This window comes from Cervus canadensis, chromosome 13 (genome assembly GCF_019320065.1).
Source record: "Cervus canadensis isolate Bull #8, Minnesota chromosome 13, ASM1932006v1, whole genome shotgun sequence".
NCBI classification, from domain to species: Eukaryota; Metazoa; Chordata; class Mammalia; order Artiodactyla; family Cervidae; genus Cervus; species Cervus canadensis.
Genome location: NC_057398.1, coordinates 35,752,373 through 35,780,366, shown reverse-complemented (window position 1 = coordinate 35,780,366; position 27,994 = coordinate 35,752,373). Strand labels below are relative to the sequence as shown.

General features: G+C 49.9%; 2 protein-coding genes and 1 pseudogene across 5 annotated transcripts in view; 2 read left to right on the top strand and 1 right to left on the bottom strand.

Annotated features, from left to right (window-relative positions):
• Positions 1–26,644, bottom strand: part of PIK3CD (phosphatidylinositol-4,5-bisphosphate 3-kinase catalytic subunit delta) — a 61,923-nt gene extending 35,279 nt beyond the window's left edge. For 2 of the 4 annotated variants that reach the window (XM_043484606.1, XM_043484610.1), the window contains exon 1: positions 26,490–26,644. The gene's annotated coding sequence lies outside the window, so the exon portion shown is untranslated. Of the gene's footprint in view, positions 1–1,037; positions 1,186–26,489 lie in introns of those variants that run through there. The other 2 variants (XM_043484607.1, XM_043484609.1) reach the window with 2 other exon arrangements.
• LOC122451743 (translation initiation factor IF-2-like) lies at positions 73–26,896 on the top strand. Its single transcript, XM_043484655.1, has 8 exons — positions 73–157; positions 692–1,033; positions 1,090–1,492; positions 2,007–2,207; positions 2,937–2,994; positions 25,735–25,902; positions 26,019–26,538; positions 26,640–26,896. Exons 1-8 carry the CDS (start codon positions 133–135, stop codon positions 26,894–26,896), a joined length of 1,974 nt encoding a protein of 657 aa, XP_043340590.1. The 5' UTR covers positions 73–132.
• On the top strand, positions 18,879–18,998 carry LOC122452598 (annotated as a pseudogene).
• Positions 26,897–27,994: the final 1,098 nt, after the last annotated feature.

Here is a 27,994-nt window from a genome sequence, read left to right as displayed (position 1 = left end):
TCCATGAGACAAAACGCCCAGTTCTAGGAAGCTGTTGGAAAAAGATGCCGCCCCAAGGTCCAAGCTGGAATTCTCCCTGCTGCCAGCCTAACCCCTGGAAGGATACCCCGTGGACCCTGCTGCAGGGTTCGGATGGTCCCTCCACTCAGCATCCAGGGTAGGATGGTAAGGACTTCCCAGAGCAAAGCCACCAGAGAAAGGTGAGATCAGCGACAAGAACTAAGAAAGAAATAACTTGCATCGCTGACCAAGGAAGCTAATTAACAAGAGGACAAAAAAACAGCAGCTCAGTCACAGGGAAATGAGACTCGATCAGAGCAAAAGCACTTTCAAAACGAGAAAGGATGAAGCAGAAAGCGCGATGGAGCCGAGAGAATGGAGGGTTAGAGAAGGCAGGGAAGGAACTGGTCCTTAGGAATTCAGGTCAGGGAACAGGGAGCCGGGACAGAATTCACAAGAGGGCGGTCAGGGAGGAGGTGCGTCTTTCGCTCTGGCCCTCAGCACCTTCCGGGACCTCAGGAGCCGGGTCTGCTGCCCTCTAGCCCTCTGGGTTCAAGGGCGAAGCTTTGGGAGGCATCACTGGGAACGGACGGAGCGCAGGATGCTCCGTCCCGAATCGGGGGCAGGGGGAGGGGAAGGCGCGCGCGGCAACTGCTTGGTCCCTGACAAGTAAACATCTTGCCCTGAACAGGCGCGCGTCCCCGTCCGGAGCCCGGCGGAGGGCCCTGCTCATTCCCACCAAGGGCGGCAGCGGGACACCCCGGATTCCCGGCCCCCCGGAGGCATAAAAGGGAGGCAATAAAACAGGAAAAGGAGACTATGAACCAGTTCACGCCAGAGAAGCACAACGCGAGCGCGGCCCGCTGCCTGGGCCTCCGCAGCGGGGTCGGGTGCGCCCCGGAACGCGCCCTCCTCCCCAGCCCCCGCACCCCCGGGCCGGGATCGCCCCTCGCGGACAAAGCCCGGCGCTGGGCGGGGTGGGGCGTGAGCGGGGGGCACTGGGACCCCGCAGACGCCCGCACAGGTGGGCTCCGTACCGGGTGTCGGTGCCGGGGGCGGAGCCCGGTCTCCCTGGAGACTGTTGCCCAGGGGACGCGGCGGGCGGGTCCCGGAGCGATGGGAGGGCGCGAGCCTCCGGGCGGCGGCGCGGAGCCCGCGGGGGCCTGAGGGCAGGCCCGCGGCGCGGAGCCGGTGAGTGGGGCATCCGCGAGGGGCGCGGCCCTGGGCGGGGCCCGGACAACGGGCCGGCGCTGGCAGGGCCAGGGGGCGGGGCGTCCCGGGGTCGGGGCGGGGCCAGTCGAGGCGCGGGCACCGTCGGCAAATTCTCACAGCCCCAGCTGGGCGAAGCTCTGGAGAGCAGGCGTGCACTCTGCGCCTCGCGGACGCCGCCGCAAATCCTCCCCGAGCCCCGCTGCGGGCGGGTGGGGCTGCGCCTGGAGCCAGGGGACCCCGGACAGCTTGCGCGCGCTGGCCCCGGCCTCCCTTTCTGCCGGTAACCAGAGGATAGAAAATGCCACCTGCAAAGTGAGCGAGGGAGGGCCGTTCGCCAGACTGCTCGGGTTCCCAAGGAATCACCAGAAAGGGCGGGGCACGGGGCCAGTGTCACCTGTCAGGAGCCCGGGTCACCAGAGTACCTGGCTTAAATCCAGTGCGCGGACTGTTGCCTAGCCTCTGGGCCCCGCTTTCCATCGGAGTCCCTCTCTCAGTTCCGATTTAGGAAACAAATAGGTTAACTCGGGACTGTCACGATACATCTATTCATTGAGATGAACTATGCGTGCAGGCAGAGCGTGTCTGAGACAGCGCGGTAATCCCCATGCACTTCGTTCCAGATGCTATCCAGGCGTCACCTTGTAAGGTGGGCATTGTTCTCCCTCGAGTTGTAAATAAAGCAGAAGCTCGGAGGGCAGGGAACCTCACTACCACCCCGCACCACACACACACACACTTCCGCACCCAATCCCACAGCCTCTTAGGGCTTTAGGACCACTTTGGATTGGTACCAGGTTCATACGGTTCTTGCCCTGCAACGTCCCAGGTCCCCTCGAATGCTCTTTGGAGTTCACCGCCCGGAACTTCAACCTCCGCCACAGTGGAGCGCAAACGGCTGAGGAGAGTGTGAGGTTCGGAGTGACCCCAGGGTGTCCCACCCCTGGGGCGGAAGAAAGCTGGCCTCAGCGGCTTTCCACCTCCACCGAGCGTTCCAGGTGAGGCGCCCAAGGCAGGCCCGCCTGTCCGAACCCAAGGAGCCTCCCTCCATCCCAGCTTCCCCCAGAGCCTGGGAAAAGGGCAGGAGAAACACTCCAACAGAAGTTCCCGGGAATCCTGAAGAAGCCTGGGAGGCGCGGACCAGGCAGACCGGTCCTGGGAAGTCCCGGAGCCCTCGGCGATCTCTGCGTACTATCCCCAGCACCCCTGTCAGGGCCGGGGGTGCCGGGCACCCCGGGCTTCTCGAGAAGAGAAGAGAGGGGGTTCAGGACAGGAGGATCCCCCTCGGTATCCCGTCAGCGGATGTCACACACAAGTACACTCGCATGCACGTTCACACACATACACACACACTTGGGCACAGTTACGTAAACTGATACACACAATGATGCGCAAAGTCACACGGTGGTAGTGGTTTAGTCGCTAAGTCGTGTCCGACTCTTTGCGACCCCATGGACTGTAACTCGCCAGGCTCCTCTGTCCACGGGACTCTCCAGGCAAGAATACTGGAGTGGGTTGCCATTTCCTTCTCTTTCTTCTACATAAACTGATACACACAATGATGCTCAAAGTCACATGCACCCGTACAAATACCCAGAGACCAAAGATACACACACAAACACACACTCACATAATTACTGTATGTCAACACACAATCAGCCGTGGACACCACAGACACACACGGACTAGTGCGCATTCACACTGAACCGCACTCTTTACCCACACAGCGCTGCGAGGTGTGCACTTGGCCGACAATCTCTGGAGAAGGCGGAGCCTGGCCGCTGGGTGAGAACAACCCGGCACCCAACCCAGGGCGCCACTGGCAAGCTTCCACCTCCACTCCTGCTCCTCCTTGCAGCAGCAGACAGTACACTCGTGGATGGGACCAGCACTCAGCCTGAGGAGGGAGGGGTACCCAGTGGGGGTGGGGGCGGAGGTCGGTAGGACCGCCCTTAATGCACAGAATCGGGGTTTCCCAGGATGAAGTATAAACTTCAGGGTCACACCTGGACTTTGGATGGGCAAACATGCACGGAGGGGTTCTCTGACAGGCATCCTGACTGGGGAGGGGTAATATCCCTAACAAGCCTCAACCAGGAAAGGATAATGACCCCCTAAGGCCAGGCAACAGAAGAGATTTTCCAAGTAGCTGACAGGTTTTGGCGGGTCCCATCTCCACCTGTGGGTGCCCTTCTTACTAGGGGCCCCGTGGTGCAGACTTCCTTTCTCTCCAGCCTGGGTTTGACTGAAAGTCAACCTCAAAGCAAGGTCCCCATTAACAATGTTCAAATGAGGGTATTATTTTCCTTTGGAGCTAAGAGAAAAACCCAGGATTCTTTGAAATGGCAAAAGTCACAGAAGTCATCCTGCCTGTATTCACAAATGTCCTGGAACTGCACTGACAAATTCTAGAAAGAGACAGCATGCAATCAGCTGTTTGGGAGATAATTAAGTGAATTAATACAGACATGTGGAAAGTCTCTAGGACAGTGCCTGGTGTGTGGTATATGAAATGCTCAGACATATTTTCTCTAACAGAGATGCTGAGACCCACTAGTTAGTGGCAGAGAGGGAAGAAAAATCAAACTGTCCGATCTGGTTCCAAGTTCGGATATATTAACTCCTTTCTGAAATACAAGTGAGGATATAAAGAAATTAGTTAGGTGGATCAATAAATTAGTTTCACCATTGTTATAAAGCATAAGGAAATTAGAGTCCCACTTCTCTACTAGCTGTTGCCAAAAGCTCTGGTTGTTCAGTCGCTCAGTCGAGTCCAACTCTTTTCGACCCCATGGACTGCAGCACACCAGGCTTCCTTGCCCTTCACTAACTCCTGGAGTCTGCCCAAACTCATGTCCATTGAGTCAGTGATGCCATCCAACCATCTCATCTTTATAAGTTCCTGAGCTTGCAGCAAGAGATCAGATAAGCCTCTGCTCCCACCTGCAAGAGCCCCTTGTCACATTCAGCAGGCCTGTAAGAGGGAAGCGGATTTGCTCCATGAGTCTCTCCTTCTGTGCCCTGTCCTGACATTTCTATGTAAGCTCACTGTGATGAAATGTCAGCTTCTCTCTGCTGCCCACACATATCCCAACCTCCAACGTTCCTGGAATTCTGTTTGTCTCTCCCTTTTCAAACCTGGCCCTAAGCATTGCACAGGGTCAGAGTATGTCAACCCCAGATATGCCACTTTGGTATATTGATTATTTGAAATTAAAAGGAGTTGAGATCCAGTGCAAAAAGGATACTCTAAACCTTCCTTGTCCCCTAAAACCAGGAAATAAATCTTCCACCTGAAAGGTACCTTCCCTGCACCAAGAGGTAAAAGACATCCCTAATCACCAGAGGCAGGGAATTTAGGGGCAAGGGGTTTCCTTGACAGCTCAACGAGTGAAGAATCCACACAGGAGACGTGGGTTTGATCCCTGGGTCGGGAAGATTCCCCTGGAGAAGGAAATGGCAACCCACTCCAGTATTCTTGCCTGGGAAACCCCATGTTCAGAGGAGCCTGGTGGGCTAGAGTCCAGAGGGTTGCAAAGAGTCAGACATGACTGAGCATAAGCATGGACAGATGGAGGCTGTATAAACAAACCTTGTTAATTTCTTCACCATCTTACCACCCCTAGCCCAAACCCCTTTTCTTGTCAATTCATAAACTGTCTCTTTGTCTTAAAGGTATAGACAAAGAAGTCTGGTGACTTCTGTGAGTCTCATATCTTTGGGGGGGGGGGCTTTCGTACATATGTATGTATTTAAATTTGTTTTTCTCCTATTACTCTTTTTATTACAGGGCAGGTAGGAGGGGTCTCAGCCAGGAACTTAGAAGGGTAGAAGGAAAATTTATTTTTCTTTCTCTATAGCATTTTTAGATGGGTCAGATAAGAAAGCTGAGTAGGAGTACTTCCCTGGTGGCTCAGTGGTAAAGAATCCGCCTGCCAATGCAGGAAACACAGGTTCAATCCCTGATCCCAGAAGATCCCACATGCTATGGAGCAACTAAGCCTGTGAGCCACAGGTACTGAGTCCACATGCCCTAGAGCCCATGCTCTGCAACAAGAGAAACCACTGCAATGTGAAGCCCAAGCACCACAACTAGAGAGGAACCCCCAATCACCATAACTAGAGCAACAAAGACCCAGCACAGCCACAAATAAATAAATAAATAATTTTTGTTTAAAGGGACACAACTGTCTTATATATAAAAAAGAAAGTTGAGTAGGGCTAAGACGAGAAAGGCTATACTAAAAAAAAAAAAGACGAAACTAACAACCAAAAAAAAAAAAAAGGAATTAACAACCAAAAAAAAAAAAAAAGTTAAATGCTTGTTTTAAGTTCTATTAGGAAAAACAAGATGATTCTGGAAAATAATCCTCCTCAAAATGAGGAGACAGTTTGCACAGTTGGTTTTTTTTTTTTTAATTTGTTTATTTATTTATTTTTGGCCGCACTGTGAAGCAGGTGGGATCTTAGTTTCCCAACCAGGGACTGAACTCAAGCCCCCTGCAATGGAAGCACAGTGTCTTAACCACCAGACTGCCAGGGAAGTCCCTCCATGATTATTCACGTAATTCCCCCATCCTTTTGTTCCCTTGATCTCTTTACTCTCTAAGCACGAGGAATGAAGGAACTTAATTACAGGAGTGTCTGCCTCCTGCTCTCCTGTCACTTTTACATATTTTCATTAATCTTTGAGACTCTCACCCCCAGATCACTCAAAAAGTGGCTCATCTGTAGTTAAAAAGCAGTGTTAATTAGAATCTTGAAGCTTGTTTCTTTCTTTTGCCAATTCCCCAAGCTTAGACCAAAAAAGTCTGCCTGAGCTGAGGTTTCCAGAGTCTGTGATCTTGAGGGGAGGGGCATTAAGGGAGGGGAGGAACAGATTTTAAAAAATGATGCTCATGTCTGCAGTGCTCATTCTGTCAAGTGTCAACCCGAAAATGGGCTTTCCAGGTGGCGCTAGTGGTAAAGAACCCACATGTCAATGCAGGAGACATTAGAGACAAAGGTTCAATTCCTGGGTTGGGAAGATCCATCGAAGGTGGGCATGGCAACCCACTCCAGTACTCTTGCCTGGAGAATCCCAAGGACAGAGGAGCCTGGCAGCGTACAGCCCATAGGCTCACAGAGTCAGACATGACTGAAGTGACTGAGCACACACGCAACCCAAAAGCATTCTCGGTTGCAGGGTCTCCTGGTGAGAGGTGGGAGCAGCAGCCCCAGAGTTAGACCAGGATGTGGATGAGTTTCCTGATCTCCCCAGAGCTGTTTCTTTGGTAAAAAGGAGATCCTGCAGGACTTCCCTGGGGGTGCAGTGGATAAGAATCTGCTTGCCAATGCAAGGGACACAGATTCGATCCCTGGTCTGGGAGAATTCCACTTACCACAGAGCAACTAAGCCCATGTGCCACAATTACTGAGCTGGAGCTCTAGAGCCTGTGCTTCACAACAAAAGAAGCCACCACAATGAGAAGCCTGCAGGCTTCAACCAAGAGATACCCCCACTCCCCGCATCTAGAGAAAGCCTGTGCAAAGCAACAGAGACCCTGTGCAGCCGAAAACAAAAATAAATAAAAGAAGATCTAGCAGACAGTGCCAACGTGGCAAGTGGAGGTAAGGAGCAATGGGACAGCACACGTTGGGGGCTTCTAGCCGGGCCTCGCGGTGGGCACCTGGTTATACCCTGTTTTCCACCATGGTTTCCTGTGAGTCTTAGGTTTCCAATTCTAGCATGTGATTCTTGTGGAAGGACAGGATGTCGCAGATTTTTTAATACACTTTAGAGCAGAAAAACTATTCCTCTGTTTGTCGAAAAGGTCAATTGTGAATTTTTATTCCGAGAAAATTAGAGTAAGGGGATAAACAGGGTGCCTGGAACAACAGCGGATTGTGTGAATCACACATCAAAGAACATGAAAGACACCCTGGGGACTCAGGAAACTGACCTTCTCGAAGCTTCTTGTGAAAACTCTAGATGCATTTGAGAAGCCGCGAGGGTAAGAAAATTCACCCAAGAGCTAGGGAATTTTTAAAAGTTGGGTCCAAACTTGAAGATGGTAAAATGAATGAATCTGGCAATATTAGATTTAACATATCTGCAGGGCTGCAGCTTAAAATTGTTTCTTTAGGACAGGGGGCAGAGGACTTGTGCAAGTCACACGATAAGATCCACAGCAGTCAGTACTGAGAGATACCAAAATGAACAACAGCAGCAGAGGGAACGGCCGCTAATATTTTCTGGCCCATATAACATGCCAGTCATTATGCTAAATGTCTTTACATTTACCATGAAGCTTTTACAACATGGCGGCCAGTCCTCATTGGAAAGGCATCTATTAGTATGTCTCCTTCCCTTAAATCTGGGTGGGGGGACTTCCCTAGCGGTCCAGTGGTTAAGACTCCATGCTTTCACTGCAGGGGACACAGGTTTGATCCCTGATCACGGAACTAAGATCCCACAAGCCATGTGGTTGTGGGAAAAAAAAAAATCTAGGTGGCCTTTTGACTTCCTTGAGCAAGAGTATATAGTAGGAGTGATGCTGAATGACTTGAGAGCTGAGCCCATAAATGGCCATACAGCTTCCAGCGAGGTTTGGAGTCAAGCAGCAATGCTTGTTCTCGGAGTTCTGACCATCAGGAAAGTGTGGCCCAGAGCCACCGTGCTGTGAGGAAGCCCAAGCTGGAAAGAGAAGCCAGGAGGCACCGGAGTTGACAGTCCTATATGAGCCCAGCCTCTGAGTCAGCCCCATCCAGGCAACCGGAGGAGTGAAGAAACTTCCAGGTGGAACTTTCCTGTTGGTCCAGTGGTTGAGAATCTGCCTTGCCATGCAGGGGACGTGGGTTTGATCCCTGGTTGGGGAATTGAGATCCCACATGCCAAGAAGCAACTAAGGTGTGCACTACAACTGCTGAGGCTGTGCATCACTTTAGAGTCCAAGCGCTGCAGTGAAAGATCCCGCACAACAAAGGTCTTACGTGCTGCAACTAAGACCCAACACAGCCAAAAAAACAAATAACATTAAAAAAAATTTTTTTAAAGGAAGAAACTTCCAGGTGATTCCAGCCCCCAGGTGTTTAAGTAATCAGCAGTCCTTTGAGAGCCTTCCCCACTGACCCCAGACATCACAAAACACAGCCAAGCTGGCCTGTCAAGCCCTATCTGAGTTCCTGGCCCATAGAATCCATGCTTATAATAAAACAGTTGCTGCTTTATAGCTCTAAATCCAGTGTGATTCGTGCAGCAATGCATACCTGGAACTTTATCTCATTAAGTCCTAAAAACAACCCCACAAGGTAGTTATTATCATCATCTCCTTAAGGGAACTGGGGCCCAAGACTTACCCAAACCTACACAGTAAATGGCAGAGCAGGAAGCTGAAACCACAAGACCAACAACTAAAGCTGCTTCTTACAGCAAATCATCTGCCTCTTATAGGGCACCAGGCTAGATTTTTTTTTTTTTTTTTTTTTTTACCACCTCTTGGAGCGTGTAGGATCTCACTTCCCCTAACAGGGATGGAACCTATGCCCCATGCCTTGCAAGCCTGGAGTCTTAACCACTGAACTGTCTCGATCTTTTAATGCATGATATATGCCTATTTTGGGCTTCCCTGGTGGCTCAGACGGTCAAGAGTCTACCTGCAATGTAGGAGACCTGGGTTTGATCCCTGGGTCGGGAAGATCTACTGGAGAAGGGAATGGCAACCCACTCCAGTATTCTTGCCTGGAGAACTCCATGGATGGAGGAGCCTGGTGGACTACAGTCCACGGGGTTGCAGAGTTGGACACGACTGAGTGACAGGACACACACATTGTGCCTATTTTATTGTGACCCAACCCCACCCCTCAAGACCATCTTATGGGGGACTTCCCTGGTAATCTAGGGGCTAAGACTCCATGATCCCAATGCTGGGAACCCAGCTTCAATCCCTGGTCAGGGAACTAGATCCCATATGCTGCAACTAAGAGTTCACATGGAGCAACTAAAAGATGCTGCATGCTGAAACTAGACCTGGCACAGCCAGGTAAGTAAGTGAAATTTTTTTAAAACAGACAATCTTATAAGGACCCCTGGACAATGAGGGGTCTCTGCAACTGTTAGATGGTATAACCCAGTGCCCTGGTGGGAGGTGGTCAAAACTAATGGGGTGGGTCCTTGGCTTGTTCTATTGAACACCCCTTTTTGATGACAAGAATGAAAGGAGATTCAAGAACTGGCTCACTCATTGACAGAAATGCAAACAGAATTTACAAATATCTGGAGAAAAAAGTCTGTAAAACTTATTCTAACAGAAGTGGGTAACTCTGGTAGAAACAAGTACAATGTAATTACATGTCAAGCTCCCTAATCAGAAATACAGAGTAGGGAGGAAGGGAAGAGGCCTCAAGAGAGAACGGCATCCAGAGAACTCAGGGTTGACCCAACACTCATTCAGAGGCAGCACTGTAAGCCCTTCATGAAGGAACCAACTGGGTCCTGAATTTCCTAAGGACAACTCTCTATTTGAAACTATATCCAGATACTTGCCCCTCCTGGTATTCGAACTTTTGTGGAGCCCCCAATCATATTTGATGCTTTTGAACTGTGGTGCTGGAGAAGATTCTTGAGAGTCCCTTGGACAGCAAGGAGATCAAACCAGTCAATCCTAAAGGAAATCAACCCTGATTCATTGGAAGACTGATACTGAAGCTGAAGCTCCAATACTTTGGTCATGATGCAAAGAGCAGACTCATTAGGAAAGAACCTAATGCTGAGAAAGATTGAAGGCAGAAGGAGAAGGGGGTGACAGAGGATGAGATGGTTGGATGGCATCATCGATTCAATGGACATGAGTTTGAGCAAATTCCAGGGCATAGTGAAGGACAGGGAGATCTGGCATGCCGCAGTCCATGGGGTCACGAAGAGTCGGACACGGCTGAGCAACTGAACAACAACACCCATATTACAGCACGGTTGGTCTACAGAATATGGCAGAGTGATGCCAGGTTGCCTTGGAGACTGGGTTATAAAAGAACATGGGGCTTCAATCCTGGGCAATCTTTGCCTTTTTTTTTTTTAAATCTTTTATCTTTCTCTCATCTTTATCTCTTGGCTAAGCCAGCAACCAAGTTATACGGACACTCAAGCTACCCTGTGAAGAAGCCCGCATGGCAAGGAACTGAGATATCAAAACCTTGGTGGGTATCTCCAGCCACACACACCTGTAGCCCCAGCTGCTCCCTGATTCTGACCTACAGAAACTGTGAGATGGTGTTTGTTGTTTAAGCTGCTACTTTTTTTCATTTTGTTTTTTTAAAAATAATTTTATTTATTAATTTCTGGCTGTGCTGGGTCTTCATTGCTGCCGGTGCTTTTCTCTAGTTGTGGCAAGTGGGAGCTACTCTCTAGTTGCGGTGCACAGGCTTCTCATTGAAGTGGCTTTTCTTGTTGTGGAACACAGGCTCTAGGGCACGAAGGCTTCAGTAGTTGCAATGCGTGTGCTCAGTAGTTGCAGCTCCTAGGCTCTAGAGCACAGGCTCAGTAGTTGTGGAGCAATGGATTAGTTGCCCCACAGCATGTGGGATCTTCCCAGACCAGGGACCGAACCCATGTCTCCTGCCCTGGCAGGTGGATTCTTTAGCACTGAGCCACGAGGGAAGCCCTAAGCGGCCACGTTTTGGGGTAACTTGTTACACAGCAGTGTGTAACGAATACACTCACGGCTGCAGGGTTCACTGTGTGGCCTAGCACCTGCTCCAGGCTTAGGATAGCAGAGGCTCCATCAACACCTGTGACCGGACAGTCAGTACAAACTGACTCCTCCACTGTAATAATGAGTCAGAGGCATTCCTAAAGAAGTGGCAACAGGCCGAGTGAAAGAAGCCAGCCGCAGGAGACCACATCCTGTGTGATTCCATGTGTACAAAATGTCCAGAACAGGCAAGTCCATAGAAACAGAAAGTAGAGCAGTGGCTGCCAGGGCTGGGAGGGGTCGGGGAGAAATGGAGAGTGATTGCTAGTGAATACGAGGTTTCGTTTTTGAGTGATTAAAACGAAGCTCCAATACTTTGGCCACCTGATGAGAAGAGCCGACTCATTGGAAAAGACCCTGATGCTGGGAAAGATCAAGGGCAGGAGGAGGGAGTGACAGACAAGGGGATGGTTAGATGGCATCACCAATTCAATGGACATGGGTTTGGGTGGACTCCGGGAGATAGTGAAGGACAGGGAAGCCTGGCGTGCTGCAGTCCATGGGGTTTCAAAGAGTCAGACATGAGTTAGCAACTGAACAACAGCTACAAGATTTCTTTTTGAGTGATGAAAATGTTCTATAACAGGTTAAAGTGACGGTTGACAATTCTGTGACTATATTAAAAAATACTGAATTGTGTACATTAAGAGAATTTTATGGCATGTGAATTATATCTCAATAAAGCAACTGTTCTAGAAGGGGGAGAGGAAGCCAGGAGAGGTCACTGTCCCAAGTCAGAAGTGGCACAAGGGAGGCTGGCCCCCCATAGGACTGGGGAAAGCCTTGGGGTGCTTCAAGTGGAGGGGCCCCCTCATACTTGGAGCAGAGAACATGGGAAGGTCTCAGGAAGGCTAACTGATGCCAGTCAGTGGAAGGGTGTCGGTGTGCTCATCCTACAGGGTCTCAGGCCGCCTGGAGCCCAATATCTGGGGCCTGGACATGGCCCTGACTTCCTGTTCCCTACAGACCATCCCACCCACGCATGGTTGACACCCAGCTCTACCAGGAAGGCCTCTCCACCTGCCCTTCATGCAGAAGAGGGGGCCACAAAGCCACAGGCTGCAACTTCTTAAAGGACACAGTGGCCTCCACAAATGAGGTGATCCTACAGCAGTCACCCAGTGATGCAGGAAAGCCAGTCCTGGATGAAAGGCAAAAGGAGCCGTGAATTTAGAGCAAAGAAAAAGACTTAAACAGTACAGAGTACACTGGTACATCGTATCTAAGAGGTGGTCGATTTACTGGAAATAGAAACAGCTTCAAAGTGGACTTTGAACATGTGGTGGGGCAAGTGTGTCTCACGGAGGCCACAGGGAGGTCGGAATCTTTCGTCTCTCTCTGGCTTCTGAGGTTAGTTTCAGAGTCAGAAGCCGGTGGTCGGACCCAAACAGCTCTTCGCTACACCCTCCCAGAATCTAGGATGAACCTGGGGACCTCTGGGAGGCTGATGAAAGTATACACACAAATGGTCTCCTAGGAGCTTTTTTCTGGGGAGAAGGTCTGTGATTTTTCAACAGATTTGCAAAAAGATTTAAAATCTGAGACTTCCTTAGTGGTCCAGGGGAAAGAATCCAGGCTTCCACTGCAGGGGGCACAGGTTCAATCCCTAGTTGGGGAGCCTAAGATCCCACATGCAAAAAAAAAAAAAAAAAGGATTTAAAAATCTGAAAAAGGTTAGAAACCATTGAGTAGTGGAGCTGTAGGGCAGGTTTTATTTTTCTTCCTTTGGCAAATCTGTGTTTTTTTTTACAAACTTTTCATAACTAGCTTGTATGGATTCTATGCAATTAAATATATATAGTACACACACACACACTTATAAAACATATAGCACATATATAAAAGATGTGCACATGCAAAATCTAAGAAAATCACAGCCTATAATACCCAGAAGATATAGACCACCCCAATCTCAAGACCCCCAAGAAATTAATATCTTTTAAAACTGCAGGGCTTCCCTAGTGGCTCAATGGTAAAGAATCCATCTGCCAATGCAGGAGACACAGATTCCATCCCTCCAGGAAGATCCTGTATGCCTCGGACCAAGCAACTAAGGTGGCGCGCCACAACAACTGAGCCTGTGCTCTAGTGCCCAGGAACTGCAACTACTGAGCTCATATGCCACAACTACTAAAGCCCAAGCACCCAGAGCCTGTGCCCTGCAACAAGAGAAACCACTGCAATGAGAAGCCTGCACATCGCAACTAGAGAGTAGCCCCTGCTTGCTGCAACTGGAGAAAAGCCCACGCAGCAACGAAGATCCAGTACAGACAGAAATAAATTAATTAAAAAAAAAACTCTGCAAACTCAACTTCATCTCTTCTGTCCTGACCCCAAACAAATCACACACACACACACATTCAGGGTGGCAGTGGAGATGGCTTCCCCTCCTAAGGGTCTCAGCCATTTGGCAGTTTACTTCATTCTCCTCGGTACCCCGTTGCTAGGCTCAGCCTCCAACCTCCTCCTTCCCCACTCAGCCATGGGTTTGCACGTCCTTTTCTCCTGTTGTCAGGAAACCCCAGATCCGAGGACAACCTGTAAGCCTCGGGAAACACAGAGAACTCTGAACATCTCATTCCTTCACCCATCTCATTCCATCTCTCCTTGGCAGATGCCCTCTATGTTTCCTTCCACTTCCAGGTCTCCAGGCTGTTTCTACCCCAGGAACCTCCCAGATAAGTTCAAAACAATAGCTTCAGGTCTTCCCTGGTGGTCCAGTGGCTAAGCCGCCATGCTGTCAATGCAGGGGGCCCGGGTTTAATCCCTGGTCAGGGAACTAGATTCCACGTGCCGCAACTAAGAGCTCACACATTGCAACTAAAGACAACGCGTGCCTCAACTAAGACCTGGAACAGTCAAATAAATAAATAAACATTAAAACAACAACAACAACAGCCTCTTCATCAGTTGTCAAGCCCATCTCTGGGGCTACAGCAAGGAGCCCCCATCACTAAGCACCTGTCATAAGCCAGCACATTTTAGCTGTCTTACATCCATTTTTGCATTTAATCATCATAAGAAGCCCTTAAGGCAGGCCTTCTGTTTCACAAAGGAGGAGGGTGAGGTTCGAGGAGGTGACGCTGCACAGCTAGTGATGGGAGAGGCAGATGTGAACCGGGTTGACTCCAGAGCCCTGCTCTCACCACTGAACCATACTCCCTTTCCTGGGTCAGTGCAGAGGAACCAGATTTGGGCCACGGGTCAAGAAGACACTTGAGTCCTGTTGCCCTGACTGTGTCACCCATTAGGTTGAGGACCCTTGGGTGGACTTCCCACGGAAGGCTCAAGAGTTGGGCAAGGAGGCAGTTGAGATTGCAGAGGTCGGTCTCTGCTTCCGCTGGACAGAGGGGAGAATGGGCATTACCTGGGCAGACTGGGGTGGGCTGGGTACCAGAAGCCGCATCTTCCTGGCACCTCTCTCTGTAGAGGAGCAGAACCCAGGAGGCCAGCTCCACCAAGACAAAGGACTGCAAGAACAGAAAGGCTGTCTGGACCCCAAGTTAGCCTGGAGACGAGGGAACCGGTGAGAACAGGGCGGGGAAGACCCCCTGCACAGCTGATGGGCTCCCAGAGGCCTGAGCCCTCCTCCCACCTGGGATCCAGATTCCCCTCCTGGGCAACAAGGGGGCGCATCTGGAGACAGCACAGGGCAGGGGTGAGGAACAGGCTCTGCCACTTCCTTTCTGAGTAATACCTAGATAAGTTACTAAACCTCTTTGTGCCTCAGTTCCCCCTTCTGTAAAACACAGATCATGATAGTGCTTCAAAGAAGAAATTAGTATTTGGGGGACTTCCCTGGTGTTGTTGAAGCTGAAGCTCCAGTGCTTTGGCCACCTGATGAGAAGAGCTGACTCATTGGAAAAGACCTTAATACTGGCAAAGATGGAAGGCAAAAGGAGAAGGGGGTGGCAGAGGATGAGATGGTTAGATCGCATCACAGATTCAGTGAACATGAGTTTGCGCAAACTCCAGGAGATAGTGAAGGACAGAGGAGCCCGGCAGGCTATAATCCATGGGTTCATAAAGAGTAGGACACGATTTAGCAGATGAACAACAACAACAACTGGTGGTCCAGTGACTAAGACTCTGTATTCTCAGTGCAGAGGGGTTCAATCCCTGTTCGGGGAACAAGATCCTACATGCACAACTAAAGACCTGGCACAGCCAAATAAATAAACAAATAAGAATAAGTGAGTGTTTTCAAAGTGCCCAGAATACTACCTAGCACAGAGTAGGTGCTACAAAAGTGTTTGTTTTTATTGTTATTAAAGACGTGGCAAGCTAGACTAAGGTGGCAATTCAGAGCTGGCCAAGAGCAAGGCTCATTGGTATAAATACTGCTAATGGGATCTGCAGAAAAGAAACTAGTGTGAAAGATCCCTTTTCTGGAGCTTGTTGTGCTCATCTTGGGGTGAGGGGTTGGTGTCTTTGAGATGGGAGTTCTAGGTCAAACTCCGCCTCTCACCCAGGCTCTGTGATTCAATACCTCTCTGTAGCAGAATTGGGGAAATTGTGCTCACCATTCCCTCTTCAAGACACCTTGACTCATGGTCTCCACATGCTGACCACTCAGGGCATCAGGCTGCCCGTTTTGTTCTCTGAAAGACTTAGCTGTTCTTGTGCCCAAGCACACCCATGCCAGCTGTTCACCTTTGTAATTACACAGTGTGGTCAGAGGATAAGTGGATGAAATATGGGTGTGACCAGAAAGAGCTGTTTCCATGAAAACGGAATTGAATGCTCTAGAAAACAGTAAAGACAAGTCACTAAAAGTTTCCGTTGAAGGAGACTGAGCAAAGAAACTGTAAAAAGTTGGGGAGAAGAATAAGAATTGACAAGGATTCTGTGCCTTGTTTAAGAAGGACGAACCAACCAAACAAAAGCTCTTGGCTTCACATCAGTACATCTATGTACTTTTTTGCGGGGTGGGAGGAGGGCATGCTGCATGACAAGTGGGACCTTAGTTCTCTGACCAGATCCTCTGGCATCGGGAGCTTGGGTTCTTAACCACTGAACTGCCAGGGAAGTCCCACATCAGTACGTGGGGATATGTTTTAGATTAAGATGCTTAGATTTGAGATGCAGTATTTTCATAATTATCTACCTAAACCGAAGTTCCAGTTAATCAATCAATGAATCACATAGGATAAAAGGGCTCCTATGGGACTTCCCTGGTGATCTAGCAGCTAAGACTCTGTACTCCCAATGCAGGGGGCCTGGGTTCGATCCCTGGTCAGGGAACTATATCCTGCATGCTGCAACTAAGATCCAGTGCAGCTAAATAAAGTAATAAATATTAAAAAAAAAAAGTGTTCCTAAGAAGCTAGGTATCTCATCACAGTTGCATCTACTCTAATCTCTGTTTTGCCTTAATCTGTTTTTCAAACTGTAGTTGGAGACATTGGGGTGGGAATAACGGAAGCCACAGCAAGAACATAAACATCTTCCCAGAGCATCCATCTGACTCAAAAGTAAGGGAGAATAGCAAAATAAACATGGATTATCGAGGAATAGAATGTAAAATTACTGTTAGGGTTAAAAATAAAACTTGAAGCTTCAAAGCAAGGTCATGGTTGGGGTGGGCTGCAGCAGGCTAGGGTCACAATCCCATCTCTCTGGTGGGAGGAGTGGGTGGGAAAGTTGGAGAAGCAAGGTCCATGAAGGTCAAGGTCACAGCCAGCTGCCTAGCCATCTCCCAACCACTTTCCCACAAACCTGCAGCAGAAAACCATCCTGGGGTGGTTGCCTTCAGAGCAGCCTGCCCACTTGGACACTCCCATCTCGCTGCTGCAGCTTGCAGGTGATGGGGCCAAGATCACTTGATGGCAGACCTCACTAGAAGCCTCATCTCCACCCTCCCCAGCCTCTGTCCCCCGAGCTCCTCCAGACCTCCTCCAGACCTTGAAAAGTTAGAAAAAGCTGAGAAAAAAAAAAAATGAACCTCCTGGCTTTGGCACATCTAAGAGGAACAGACTGATAACAAAGGGCAAAGTGATTCCAACCTTTATCTATAAAATGGGGGTATTTACTGACACACACCCTGTGCCTTCCAAAAGGATTATTTGTGGGAGAATCAAATAAGATAGTGGTGGGGGACTTTCCTGGTGGTCCAGTTGTTAAGATTCCACACTTTTTTTTCAATGCAGAGGGCGAGAGTTGAACCCTGGTTAGCGAACTAAGATCCCACATGCCAAGCAGCATAGCCAAAAAGTAAAAAAAAAGAAAAAAGGATAGTGGTTGAATAAACCTTAGCACAGAAGCAAACCTCAACAACTTATGACAAAGATACCTGTCACTTAAAATCCATTCAGTACTACTGTGTGGGCTGCAAAGATTCATTCATTCAGTGGCAAACACAGCAACTTTTGAAGCGCCCATTCCAAACTAATACAAATTTTTCCTTATTTCTAATCCTCATGACAATCCAATAAAAGAGGTACGGTTATGTCAATTTTCAGATGAAAATCCGGAGGCTCAGAGAGGTCAAGGTCACTAAGCATTTAGGATCAAAGCCAAGATTTCAACTTCCATCTAGTTCCTAAGTTCTTGCTTTTGACATGAACATTAGACTTTCTCTCTACTCATTCTCAAACACTGTGCCTCCCACTGGAAATACGAAGCCTCACACATTTTATGAAGCTCCCTCATATAAGACACAGGGCTGCACTTAATTTAAAAATAGAGCACGCTTCATCACTGGCTTCCCAATGACAGTAGGTGAATATTTATTCAAATATTTGTCACACCACACAATAGGGAAAAAAGATTCATAACCCAGTGAGCTGGCTTTTGGACCCACGAACCATCAGAAACAAGAGTGTGGTTTTACTCATCTTTTCATTGGCTCTGAACATGAGAAAGGTTTTTCAATGGAGTTTTTTAAGAGGAACAGGTGAGAGGGAAAGTTGGGGGGGTTTTTGGTGGTTTTTCCACTAGAAGAAATTTCTCATGAAGCTATTTGAGATCAAGACTCTGGTTTTATTGATTTCCTCCTCAGACACAGGTCGGCAGCAAAGAGGAAAATGCGTGCTTAAACAATCTGTGTGCTGGATGGACTACCCTCACCTGAGGCTACCTGACACCCGCTTGAGAGGAGCTTGGAAGCCATTTTACTCTGAGCTGTGCTCAGTCGTGTCCGACTCTTTGTGACCCCATGGGCTATAGCCCACTAGGTTCCTCTGTCCATGGAATTTTCCAGGCCAAAATACTGAAATGGGCTGCCATTTCCTACTCCAGGGGATCTTCCCCACCCAGAGATCGAACCCATGTCTCTTGCGTCTCCTACATTGGCAGGATTCTTTACCACTGATTCACTAGGGAAGCTTTACTTTTTACTCTAAGAGGCTGCAAAAGTCCGCTTCATAGTCAGCAACCCACACTGGTACCCCCCAGGGTCCTGCGCCTGCGGGACCAAACCGCACGAAGGAGCGACTGGATGTGGACAGAAACAATCACCAAGATGAATTCTGGACTCCACCATTCATAAGTCTTTATTTTCATTTCCATGCTACAGGGGTGATGGGACCCCAGAGCACAGGGTCCTGCAGCCCCTCAGTCCCGCCATACCTCTTAGCAAGCATCGGTTCATGCATTTGCCCCAGGGAGGCTCACACCCAGATCCAGGCAGACAGCTGGGGACTAGGTCTACTTTGACAGAAGGGCTGATCATCTACCTTTATAGGAGAAAAATGGATCCCCATGCTTAACTCAAATCCCTTTGGCTTAAGTGTAAGCCATCTCTCCTTGTAGTAACAAGATTAATCTTGAGGGTAAATGGAGACTTGTTAAATAAAATAATGATAATAACAATAATAGTGGAGTGGGTTGCCTTGCCCTTCTCCAGGGGATTTTCCCAACCCAAGGATCAAACCCACATCTCTTACCTCTCCTGCATTGGCAGGTGGGCTCTTTACCATTTGTACCACCCGAGAAGCCCATTCCTATGGCCATACCACCCTAAATGCACCTGATCTTGTCTGATCTCAGAAGCTAAGCAGGATTGGGCCTGATTAGTACTTGGGATGGGAGACTGCCTGGGAATATCAGGTGCTGTAGGCTTGGGCTTCCCTAGTGGCTCAGAGAATAAACAATCTGCCTGCAATAGACCAGCAGACCAGCAGAAGACCTGCAGAAGACCAGGCTTGATCCCTGGGTGGGGAAGATCCCCTGGAGAAGGGAATGGCAACCCACTCTAATATTCTTGCCTGGAGAATTCCTTGGACAGAGGAGCCTGGCGGGCTGAGTATCAACTATATGATAGGCAATGTTCATTTTCTAGTTTATCTCATTTAATCCTTAAGACAACACTAAGAACATTAGCTTCACTTAACAGAAGAGGAAACCGAGGATCAGAGAAGGTAAGAAACCTCAAGGTCACACAGCAGGAATGTAGGGAAACTACAGTTTAAATTCCAGAGTTCCATCCAACTCTAGAGGTCAAGGGTTTAATTACTATGTTATACTGCAGCAAACCTCATGCTATGTCTACAGCTAACAACCAAAAAGAAAGCTATTTAGCCTCATTAGCAAAATAAATAAATAAAACAAAAAAAATTTAAGATGACTACCTTTTAAGCCTATTAGTAAAACATGTTTTACCAATATTATTAAATACTGTCATGAAACTGTTCTATATCACTGGGATAAACTCATTCAATATTTCCTGGGAAAATATTTAGCTCCAGGAGCCATAAAAATGGTAATAATTCTTGAATATGGGAAAATTCAGATGCCTGAAAATATCTGTTACAGTGCTTTAAAAGTAGTGTGTGTGTGTGTGTGTGTGTGTGTGCCTGGAAGCAAGATAAATGTATCACAGCGGAGGATGCCTGAGAAAGTAATGGTGTCCCTGCACTAGGACATTTATTCTGTCAATAAAGGGATAACCAGGTGATGAAGTAATGTGGAATGCTAACGTGCCCCCCTTAAGTGAAAAAAGCAAATTACAAAAGGACAGGATTTGCCCCTCACACAATTAAGTATAGAATTATCATATGATCCAGCAATTACATTTCTGGGTATTTAGGCAAAAGAATTCAAAGTAAGGACCCAAACAGATATCTATGGACATCCACATTCATAGCAGCATTATTCACAATAGCCCCAAAGTGGAGGCAACCTAGTTTCCATTGACAGATGACTGGATAAGCAAAATGCGGTCCATCTCCGTACAATAGAATATTATTCAGTCCTTAAAAAGGGAGGGGAGGTTCTGACACATGCTGCAGATGAATCCAGAGGTCACGGTGCTGGGTGAAATGAGCCAGTCACAAAAGGACAAATAGTGTGCGATTCCATTTATATCAGTTACCGACAGTAGTCAAATTCTGAGACAGAAAGTTGAATGGTGGTTGCCAGGGGCTGAGGTGGGGAGAGGCATACAGAGCATTAGGGTTTAATGGGTAAAGAGTTTCAATTTTGCAAGACAAAAAAATTCTGGAGATGGACAGTAGTGAAAGTTTGTGACAATGTGAATGTACTAAGTGCTACAGAATGAGATAAACTTGAAAAAATGATCTAATGGTAAATTTTATGTATATTTTACCACAATTGAAACATAAAAATTAAGGTAGAAAAAGATATGCCTAATGTAGGGTTCGATCCCTGGGTTGGGAAGATCCATTGGAGGAGGGCAAGGCAACCCACTCCAGTATCCTTGCTGGAGAATCCACATGGATAGAGAAGCCTGGCAGGCTACAGTCCATGGGGTTGCAAAGAATCGAGCACACACCGAGAGAATAAGCGCACAGCACACTGGTCACAATTAAAAATGCACATTAAAAAACGGAAAAGTGGGAATTCCCTGGCGATCCAGTGGTTAGGACTCCACACTTTCACTTCTGAGGGCCCAGGTTCCATCCTTGGTCATGGAACTGAAATCCCACAAGACCTTCCACACACCCTGTACACATCAGCTCTTTTACAGACATAAAAGTGTGCCTGGCACTTTGCACATGACTATATGAAATGTTCAAGACTGGCAATAAAATTGCTGCTGCTGCTGCTGCTGCGTCGTATGAGTCGTGTCTGACTCTGTGTGACCCCAGAGATGGCAGCCCACCAGGCTTCCCCATCCCTGGGATTCTCCAGGCAAGAACACTGGAGTGGGTTGCCATTTCCTTCTCCAGTGCATGAAAGTGAAAAGTGAAAGTGAAGTCACTCAGTCGTGTTTGACTCTTAGCGACCCCGTGGACTGCAGCCTACCAGGCTCCTCTATTCATGGGATTTTCCAGGCAAGAGTACTGGAGTGGGGTGCCATTGCCTTCTGTGGATAAAATTGCTATTCCAGTGTTAAAACTGGGCACTCTGAGGCTTGCGAGGGTTCCGTGATTTGCCTAGTGGTTGGGAGGGACTTCCCTGGTGGTCCAGGGGTTGGGACTTTGCCTTCCAATGCAGGGGGTGTGGGTTCGATCCTTGGTAGCGGACTTAAGATCCCACATGCTTCTAGGTCCCAAAACCAAAACATAAAACAGAAGCAACACTGTAACAGATTCAATAAGGGCTTTAAAAATGGTCCACATTAAAAAAAAATTTTTTTTTTAATGGTTGGGATTAAAATCGAGTCTGGTTGACTCCAATGACAGTACTTTTTCTTCCATGTGGCAATTCCTCCATCATCACCTCTGCACCCCACCCCGCCTATATATAAAGGACTTAAAGTTTCAGTATCACAGCTATGAACCTGCGTCCCTACTGAGAAGACAACATGTCTCCAAGATTTCACAACCAACACACAAAAAGGCAATGCCTCCCTGCAATTCTAGATGGGGAGGTGGAATAGGAGCCCTGCCCCTCCAGAGAGCCTCCACCCTCACAAGCTTCAGTAATAGGAGTGGGGCTCCCCAAATCCCTCCCCACACCATCAGCCCCATCCCACCAGCCCCACCTCACAATGGTGGCTGCTCAGGAGGAGGACATGAGGACACAGCAACAAAACTGAGTCAGCCCTACAACTTCTTAAGAGAGGAAACTCCAAAATGGGAGGGGCTATGTGTCCCCAGACAGAGGTGGGGAGTCCTGAGCTGAGAAAGCACTGTCCTAGTTCGGGTAGGACCAGAGAAGACTAAGGGGGCTGAAACAATTCCCTGCAGGTGAAGAGCTTGGTCTCTTGGCAATTCCTTTGAATTCCAGGAATTTTCTTTTCTGCCTTTGGGACCCTGATTGTGGAGGGTGCTACTAATAGCAGAGCTAACTTCTAAGGTGGCTGCCAGTTCACAAAGCTGGGGAGAGGGCAGCAGGAGGGAGGAAGGAAGGCTGGTGACAACGGGACCTCTGGTGACTCTGAAATCCTTGCCTGATGTCACCCACAGGAAAGCAGAGGGCCCAGATGTAGGGAGCATTCCATTTCCTGCAAAAATGACTGTGCTCAAACCTTCCCCAGAAAATACCAAAGAAACACACTCCCATCCTTCTGTAGTAGGCTGAACGGTGGTCCCCTAAAGATATGTCTGCCTTCATCCCCAGAACCTATGAATTATTTGGAAAATTAACTTTGTGCAGAAAGGGTCTTTGCTGATGTAATTAAGTACCCTGAGATGAATTCATCCTGCACTGTCCAGGTGGACCCCAAATCCAATGACAGCTGTCCCTCTAAGAGACACAAGAGGAGAAGACAGAGAGGAGGAGCCGTGTGAACATAGGGGCAGAGATCAGATGATGCTGCCACAAGCCAAAAACAGCTGGAGCCCTCAGAAGCTGGAAGAGGCAGGGGGGAGGCTTCCCTAGGTCCCTGGAGAGAGAGGTGTCCCATACAGACACCTTGATTTTGAACTTCTGGGCTCCAGAACTGTGAGGGAATACATTTGTGTTGTTTTAGGCCACGAAAACTGTAAGAATTTGTTATTGACAGCCACAGGAAATGAATACGGCATCCCTCCAAGACAGTAAAATCCAACTCAGGCAGCTCACTCCCTTTCTGCAGCTCTCCCATCGCCCATCCCCCCATCCCCACCCACTATCATGTTCCTGGCATTTCCTCTAAGTGGAAAAAGTAATTTCCCCCAAAGTGAGTGAAACACAAGTGAACTGCAATACCACTTTAGGAACAGACACACCCATCACTCTGAGGACTCTCCCTCTGGGCTCAGAAAGTAAGCGGCCTTGGAAAGCACCCATTTCCAGGAGAAGCCCTGAGAGCCCTTCTCTGAGGGGGGTCACGTCACCACCTCTGACGGGAGGAGTGGAGAGTTCTACAAGCCACACCAATGCAGCACCAACCTCAGGCCCCAGGGGCTGTGCTGGCCTCCAGGAAAGGGAGAGGGAGCCAGATTTTGGAATGACCCAAAGCAAGTCAATATTTTTCTGCAAGGAAAAGAGTGTAGAGAGAGGCTCCCCAGTTTTTTAAATTGTTTTTCTTCCCCCCACCTTGAAACTGGCAGCATTTCTGATATGATTGCAGGGGATTTCCACCAACCAAGTTGAAGAAAATTCAGTTTTAGCATTAACTGCAGGGAGAGAGGAGGAGTTTTGCAACCTTTGTCATTTATGAAACACCAGCAGTGGCCCCAAAATGAAGATGCTTTCCTTTCTCCCAAATCAGTCAGGCTCCCACCACCCTCCATGGGCTGGCGGCTAATTACCACAGGCGTCTTGACTCTGACCCGGGGGCAGCAGCGGGGCACTGACCCTCCCTGACTCTCCTGGGAGCCTTGCCCTCCAGTCCTGCCCCTCCAACTGCTCAGCTGGGAAAAGTGTTTGTCCCCTGGAGAGTGGCGGAAAGAGCTCTTCTGAGGTCCCACGGTAAGGAAACACTTGGTGGGGCCCCAAGCCCCACTGTCAGACCCACAGCAGCAGCTGGAGGGAGGGAGGTGTTCTCTAAACAAAAATGGTTTTGAAAAATAAGCTAGCCAAAGGGGAATTGCTTCATAAGTTGCACATTCACTTCTCCCTTTAACTGTGCAATTGAAGAAAAACAAGGTGAAGCAGGAACTGACCCCTCATACTCCCTCATTCTCCCCCACCCCACAATCTCGCTTGATATAGGCACAAAAGCAAAGCTAACCAGGTCTGAGGCTGGTCTCTATTTATGGATTGTCTTGCCTTGTAAGCACCCCCAGGGGCTGATACTCTCCCTGCCAGCCTGCCTTGTTTTTAGCCTTGGCCCCCAGGGGGATCCGTAATAAAGCAAGAAAAAGAATGGAGCCCCAAGCATCATTCAAAGATGCACTTTACCCGTCCTTCCTGGGCAAGGACCAAAGCAGCAAAAATGCAACTTGTCCCACCAGAAAGGGACATCAGCGTGGCCAGAAGGACCTCTGGGGCAGTTGCTCTAATTCCAGAAACATCTGGATTGGCAGCGTTGTTTCTAAAGGTGGGTGGAGATGTGAGGGGAAGTAAGCTTGGCTTGTCTTTAGAGCTGGCAACTGCCAACTAGGTTTTAAGAGTATACTCATCCTCCCACCCCACCCCCACACCCTGGGTGTTTTCCACTACTTTGCTGAAAGTACCAGAAGAGAATGATCCTCAGCATGTGCTAGTCAGCGCTCTCCTGAGCCAGGATGGACAGAATCCCACCATCAAGACATTAAGCCACAGCAGGGCATGAGAATATGAAGGGGTTGGCAATTTCTGCTCTAGGGAGACCCGAAGAGAAAGCTCTATTCTGCTCTCCTTGTGTTTGCTGGCAGTCTCCTAAATCAGAAGAATCTTCACCCCCACTTATCATGCCCCTCAGACCTGGTGGGTAAGGGTAGTAGGGTTTTACAGGAGAGCATCCAGGTGGGTACTTTAGACTCTATGGCTCTGAAAGGACACCCCACATCCCAGGTCCGAACACCAAGCAAACTGTTAGGCGACATACATTCTTCTTCATCTGCAAACAGCAACACTATCAGATGACTAAATGCTTTGGCGTCTAAAGGAACCAGGATTCTGGATCAGCTAATTGTAAACGTGTGGGTCAGCAAGTTTGGTTTCCTCCAGTGCAAACAGAGCCCTCATTCAGCGCCTATGGTTAACTGAACATACATGTGAAAAAACCCTATGGCATCATTCACTTGAGAACACTGAGGCACTCAGGCACGCCAGCGGTGGGTGTGCAGACCCTCTGCAAGTGAGCAGTGGGATTAGTCCTCGGTTTCAAAGTCTCTGGAGCAGTGGACCTTTCCCGGGGAGATGCCTGGGAACGGAAGCCGCTCCCTGCCCCAAGGCACACACCTCACACACGCGTGACCGTGCGTGCAGGACATTTCTGGGGGTGGCGTCTGTTGGGGCTTCTGCAGGAGCCCCGGGGGAAAGAAGCCCCACTCGATGGTCCGGTGGGGTTCGAGACCCACTGCGCCCTCCTTCCTGGGGACACCTGAACGGAATGAAAGCTTCCCAATCATCCGACGGCTCCGGAGCGCTCCATATGCAAACTGGGCAGATCCCAAGGGTGCTGCGCTTGAACTTGGTACATGGGCCGCCGGCACGGGCTGCCCCACGGCGCCCCCCACTCCGACCCCGGAAATCCCATCCCCACTCGCTTCCCCTCCCGAAGCGCCTCCTATCAGTCCTCTCCTGGCTCTCCATCTCCCCACCCGAGCAGGGCTCAGGGCGCAGACGGCAAAGCAGTGCCCCCGCCCCCATGTCCCCGTCCCCAAAAAAGTTCCCCCGGTTCCTCTCTCCTCGATCTCAGAGAAGGGGTGCACAGGACGGACCCTAAATAAAAACAGGAAACGCGATTAAAAAAAAAAAGCAGCAGCCTCATTCAGGCTGAATTACGGGTACGACTATTAAAAAGAAGAAAGAAAGGAAAAAAAAAAAAGTCCGGAAATGCAAAGCTGAAGGCGGTTTTGCCGCCGTAACCCGGACCCAGCCGCAGATCCGGGGGCTGGTCTCGCCGCGCCGCTGCAGTAAACACGCGGTGAGCGGCGCCGGCGGCCGGAGCCCAGCCGGGGAGGGCGGGAGAGAGACCCGCCGCACATCCACGCGCCCGGCAACGCCTTCCCCGGCCTCTCTCCAGCCCCGGGTCCCGCTCTCCCGGGTTGGGGAGGGCGCGCCGGGCCAGGGAGCGAGGGAGATGTGTGCACCCCTCTCCCCACGGCTCGACGGGAGCTCGGGGCGGGGAGGGGGGATGCGGCACCGCCGTAGGTAACGTAGCCTGCACCCCGCGGCACAGCCCGGGCGCCCCGGGTCCCGCTCGCCAGCCCCCGGGGCAGGGCGCACTCGGCTAAGCGCTGTCCTTCTCCCCTGGGCTCGGCTGGTGCAGAAGAGGCTGCCCCGCCGAGGGAGCGCACCTCGTACCTCGCCTCCGGCCCGGGAGCTCCCGGGTCCCACTCCGCGGGGCATGCAGTCCCGGCGCACGGGGGCTGTGTGCACCCCTCTCTCGGCGGACGCTCCGGGGGCCACCCCGACCCCGCGCACAGCCTTGGCCCAAGTTCCGGGGGGCGCCCCCTAGCCCGGCTCGCTAGATGCGGGCGGGTGCACAGGACCCGGGTGCACCGGCTGTTCGCGCCGGGAGACGTCCGCAAGCCGGTCCCCCGTCTCCTCGAGGTCCCCCTAAGTCCCCCGAGGTCCCTGACCCCGGTCCTCTCCCCCACCTTCCAGACGCAGCCGGAGGTGAGCGCTTACCCGTCCGGGCGCAGCTGGCAGCCGCTGGGAGCTCCGGCGCTGGGCGCGAGTGAGCCTCGAGGGAGGGAGGCGGGGCGCGGTGGGGGCGCCCCGCCTGCTGACAGCCCGCACACTCCACTTCCCACTTTGTTTCCTTTTTACTGGCAACAGGAAAAACAGCAGGTCCTCCTGCCACTTCTTCTAACCCTCCGCCCGCCTCGCCTGCCCCCCTCCGTCTCGGGCTGGAGGGGCGTCATGCCAGGTGCCTCTGGAAGCTACACCTTGCCCTTCTTCAAAACAAGTTTATATCTGTATCCAGAAATGGAGTTTCCTGCCGTGTCAACACACAAAGAAGTCACAGCCATCAGCGATTCCCGCCCTCCAAATGTGAATTTCTGAGCCCGGAGGGCGCCCAGGAAGAAGGATGAAGCTCCCATAGACCAGCGCTGAGGAGCTGGGGGTGTTGGGGGTGGGGGTGGGGGGTGACGCGGGCATGTGAAAAAACGCAGGATTCTGGCCCCCTTAGCTGAGATGCATATGAAAGGAATGATTTCAGCGAGCCCAGGCTCTTGCATCTTTTCATACACAGAAAAGCGCTAAATTCCTTGAGATATCTGGTTTTAAATAATTAATAATAATCTTTTGATGTTCAGACTACTTGTCCCTTGTTGCAAACTTCTATATAATCTGACTCCTCCGCCCCGCCCCCCACCTCCACTTTGTCTGTAGCAGTTCTCTCAAGGTTACTTGTGATGCTGTCTCCCAGGATTGACATCTTAAAAATTTGCACCAAATAAAACATAACTCTTGACTTTTAGGTTGTGACTGTTTTTTTAAGTCGACAGTTTTTATTTATTAAAGAAGACAATCAAATCAAGGTCCTAAGAGCTCATAAAAGTCCCACACCTTCCACATGCACACACCAAAGGATTTCAGCACTGGAGGGAGGAAAGCTGGAGGCTCCCAGGGGGGGCCCAAGGCCAAATGCAGGGAACTTGGCAGGCGGGTGGGTAAGCGGGGTGGACTTGGAGCTCAGAGTTCCACTGTGCTCAGTCCTGGAGGGAAAGCAGTGGCCGGTGGGCTTGGATGGGCCAAGAGCATGGGTCAGTGCCCCCCAAGATTACTACAGTGGCTTCAGATCCTTCCAGCATGTGATGGGTGATGAGTCAGTCATTATCTTTGTCCAATGACTTAAAGAACCCTCCCCAACCCAGCCTGGGAAAGAAAGTACCTGTTTGCTTTCCTTGAACAGAAGAAGACACTGAGGCTTGGAGAGGCGTTCCTTCTACCCAGGAGATCCCCTGGCTACCCCCAGGGCCTGTTTGGGCCCAGCACTGGTTACAACATTGGAAGGACAGGCAGTTCTGTGTTCAGCCAGGAAATGGGGGAGAATTTGGGCAAGGTGAGTGGGTTACTAAGTCATCCCCGTTTTCTAACAATTGGGCTGCAGACTCTGGTCTCTCAGCTGGATACCTGTGAAGGAGCCAGGAGAGACCATGGGTCCCTACGGGTGAGAATGCTGGGTC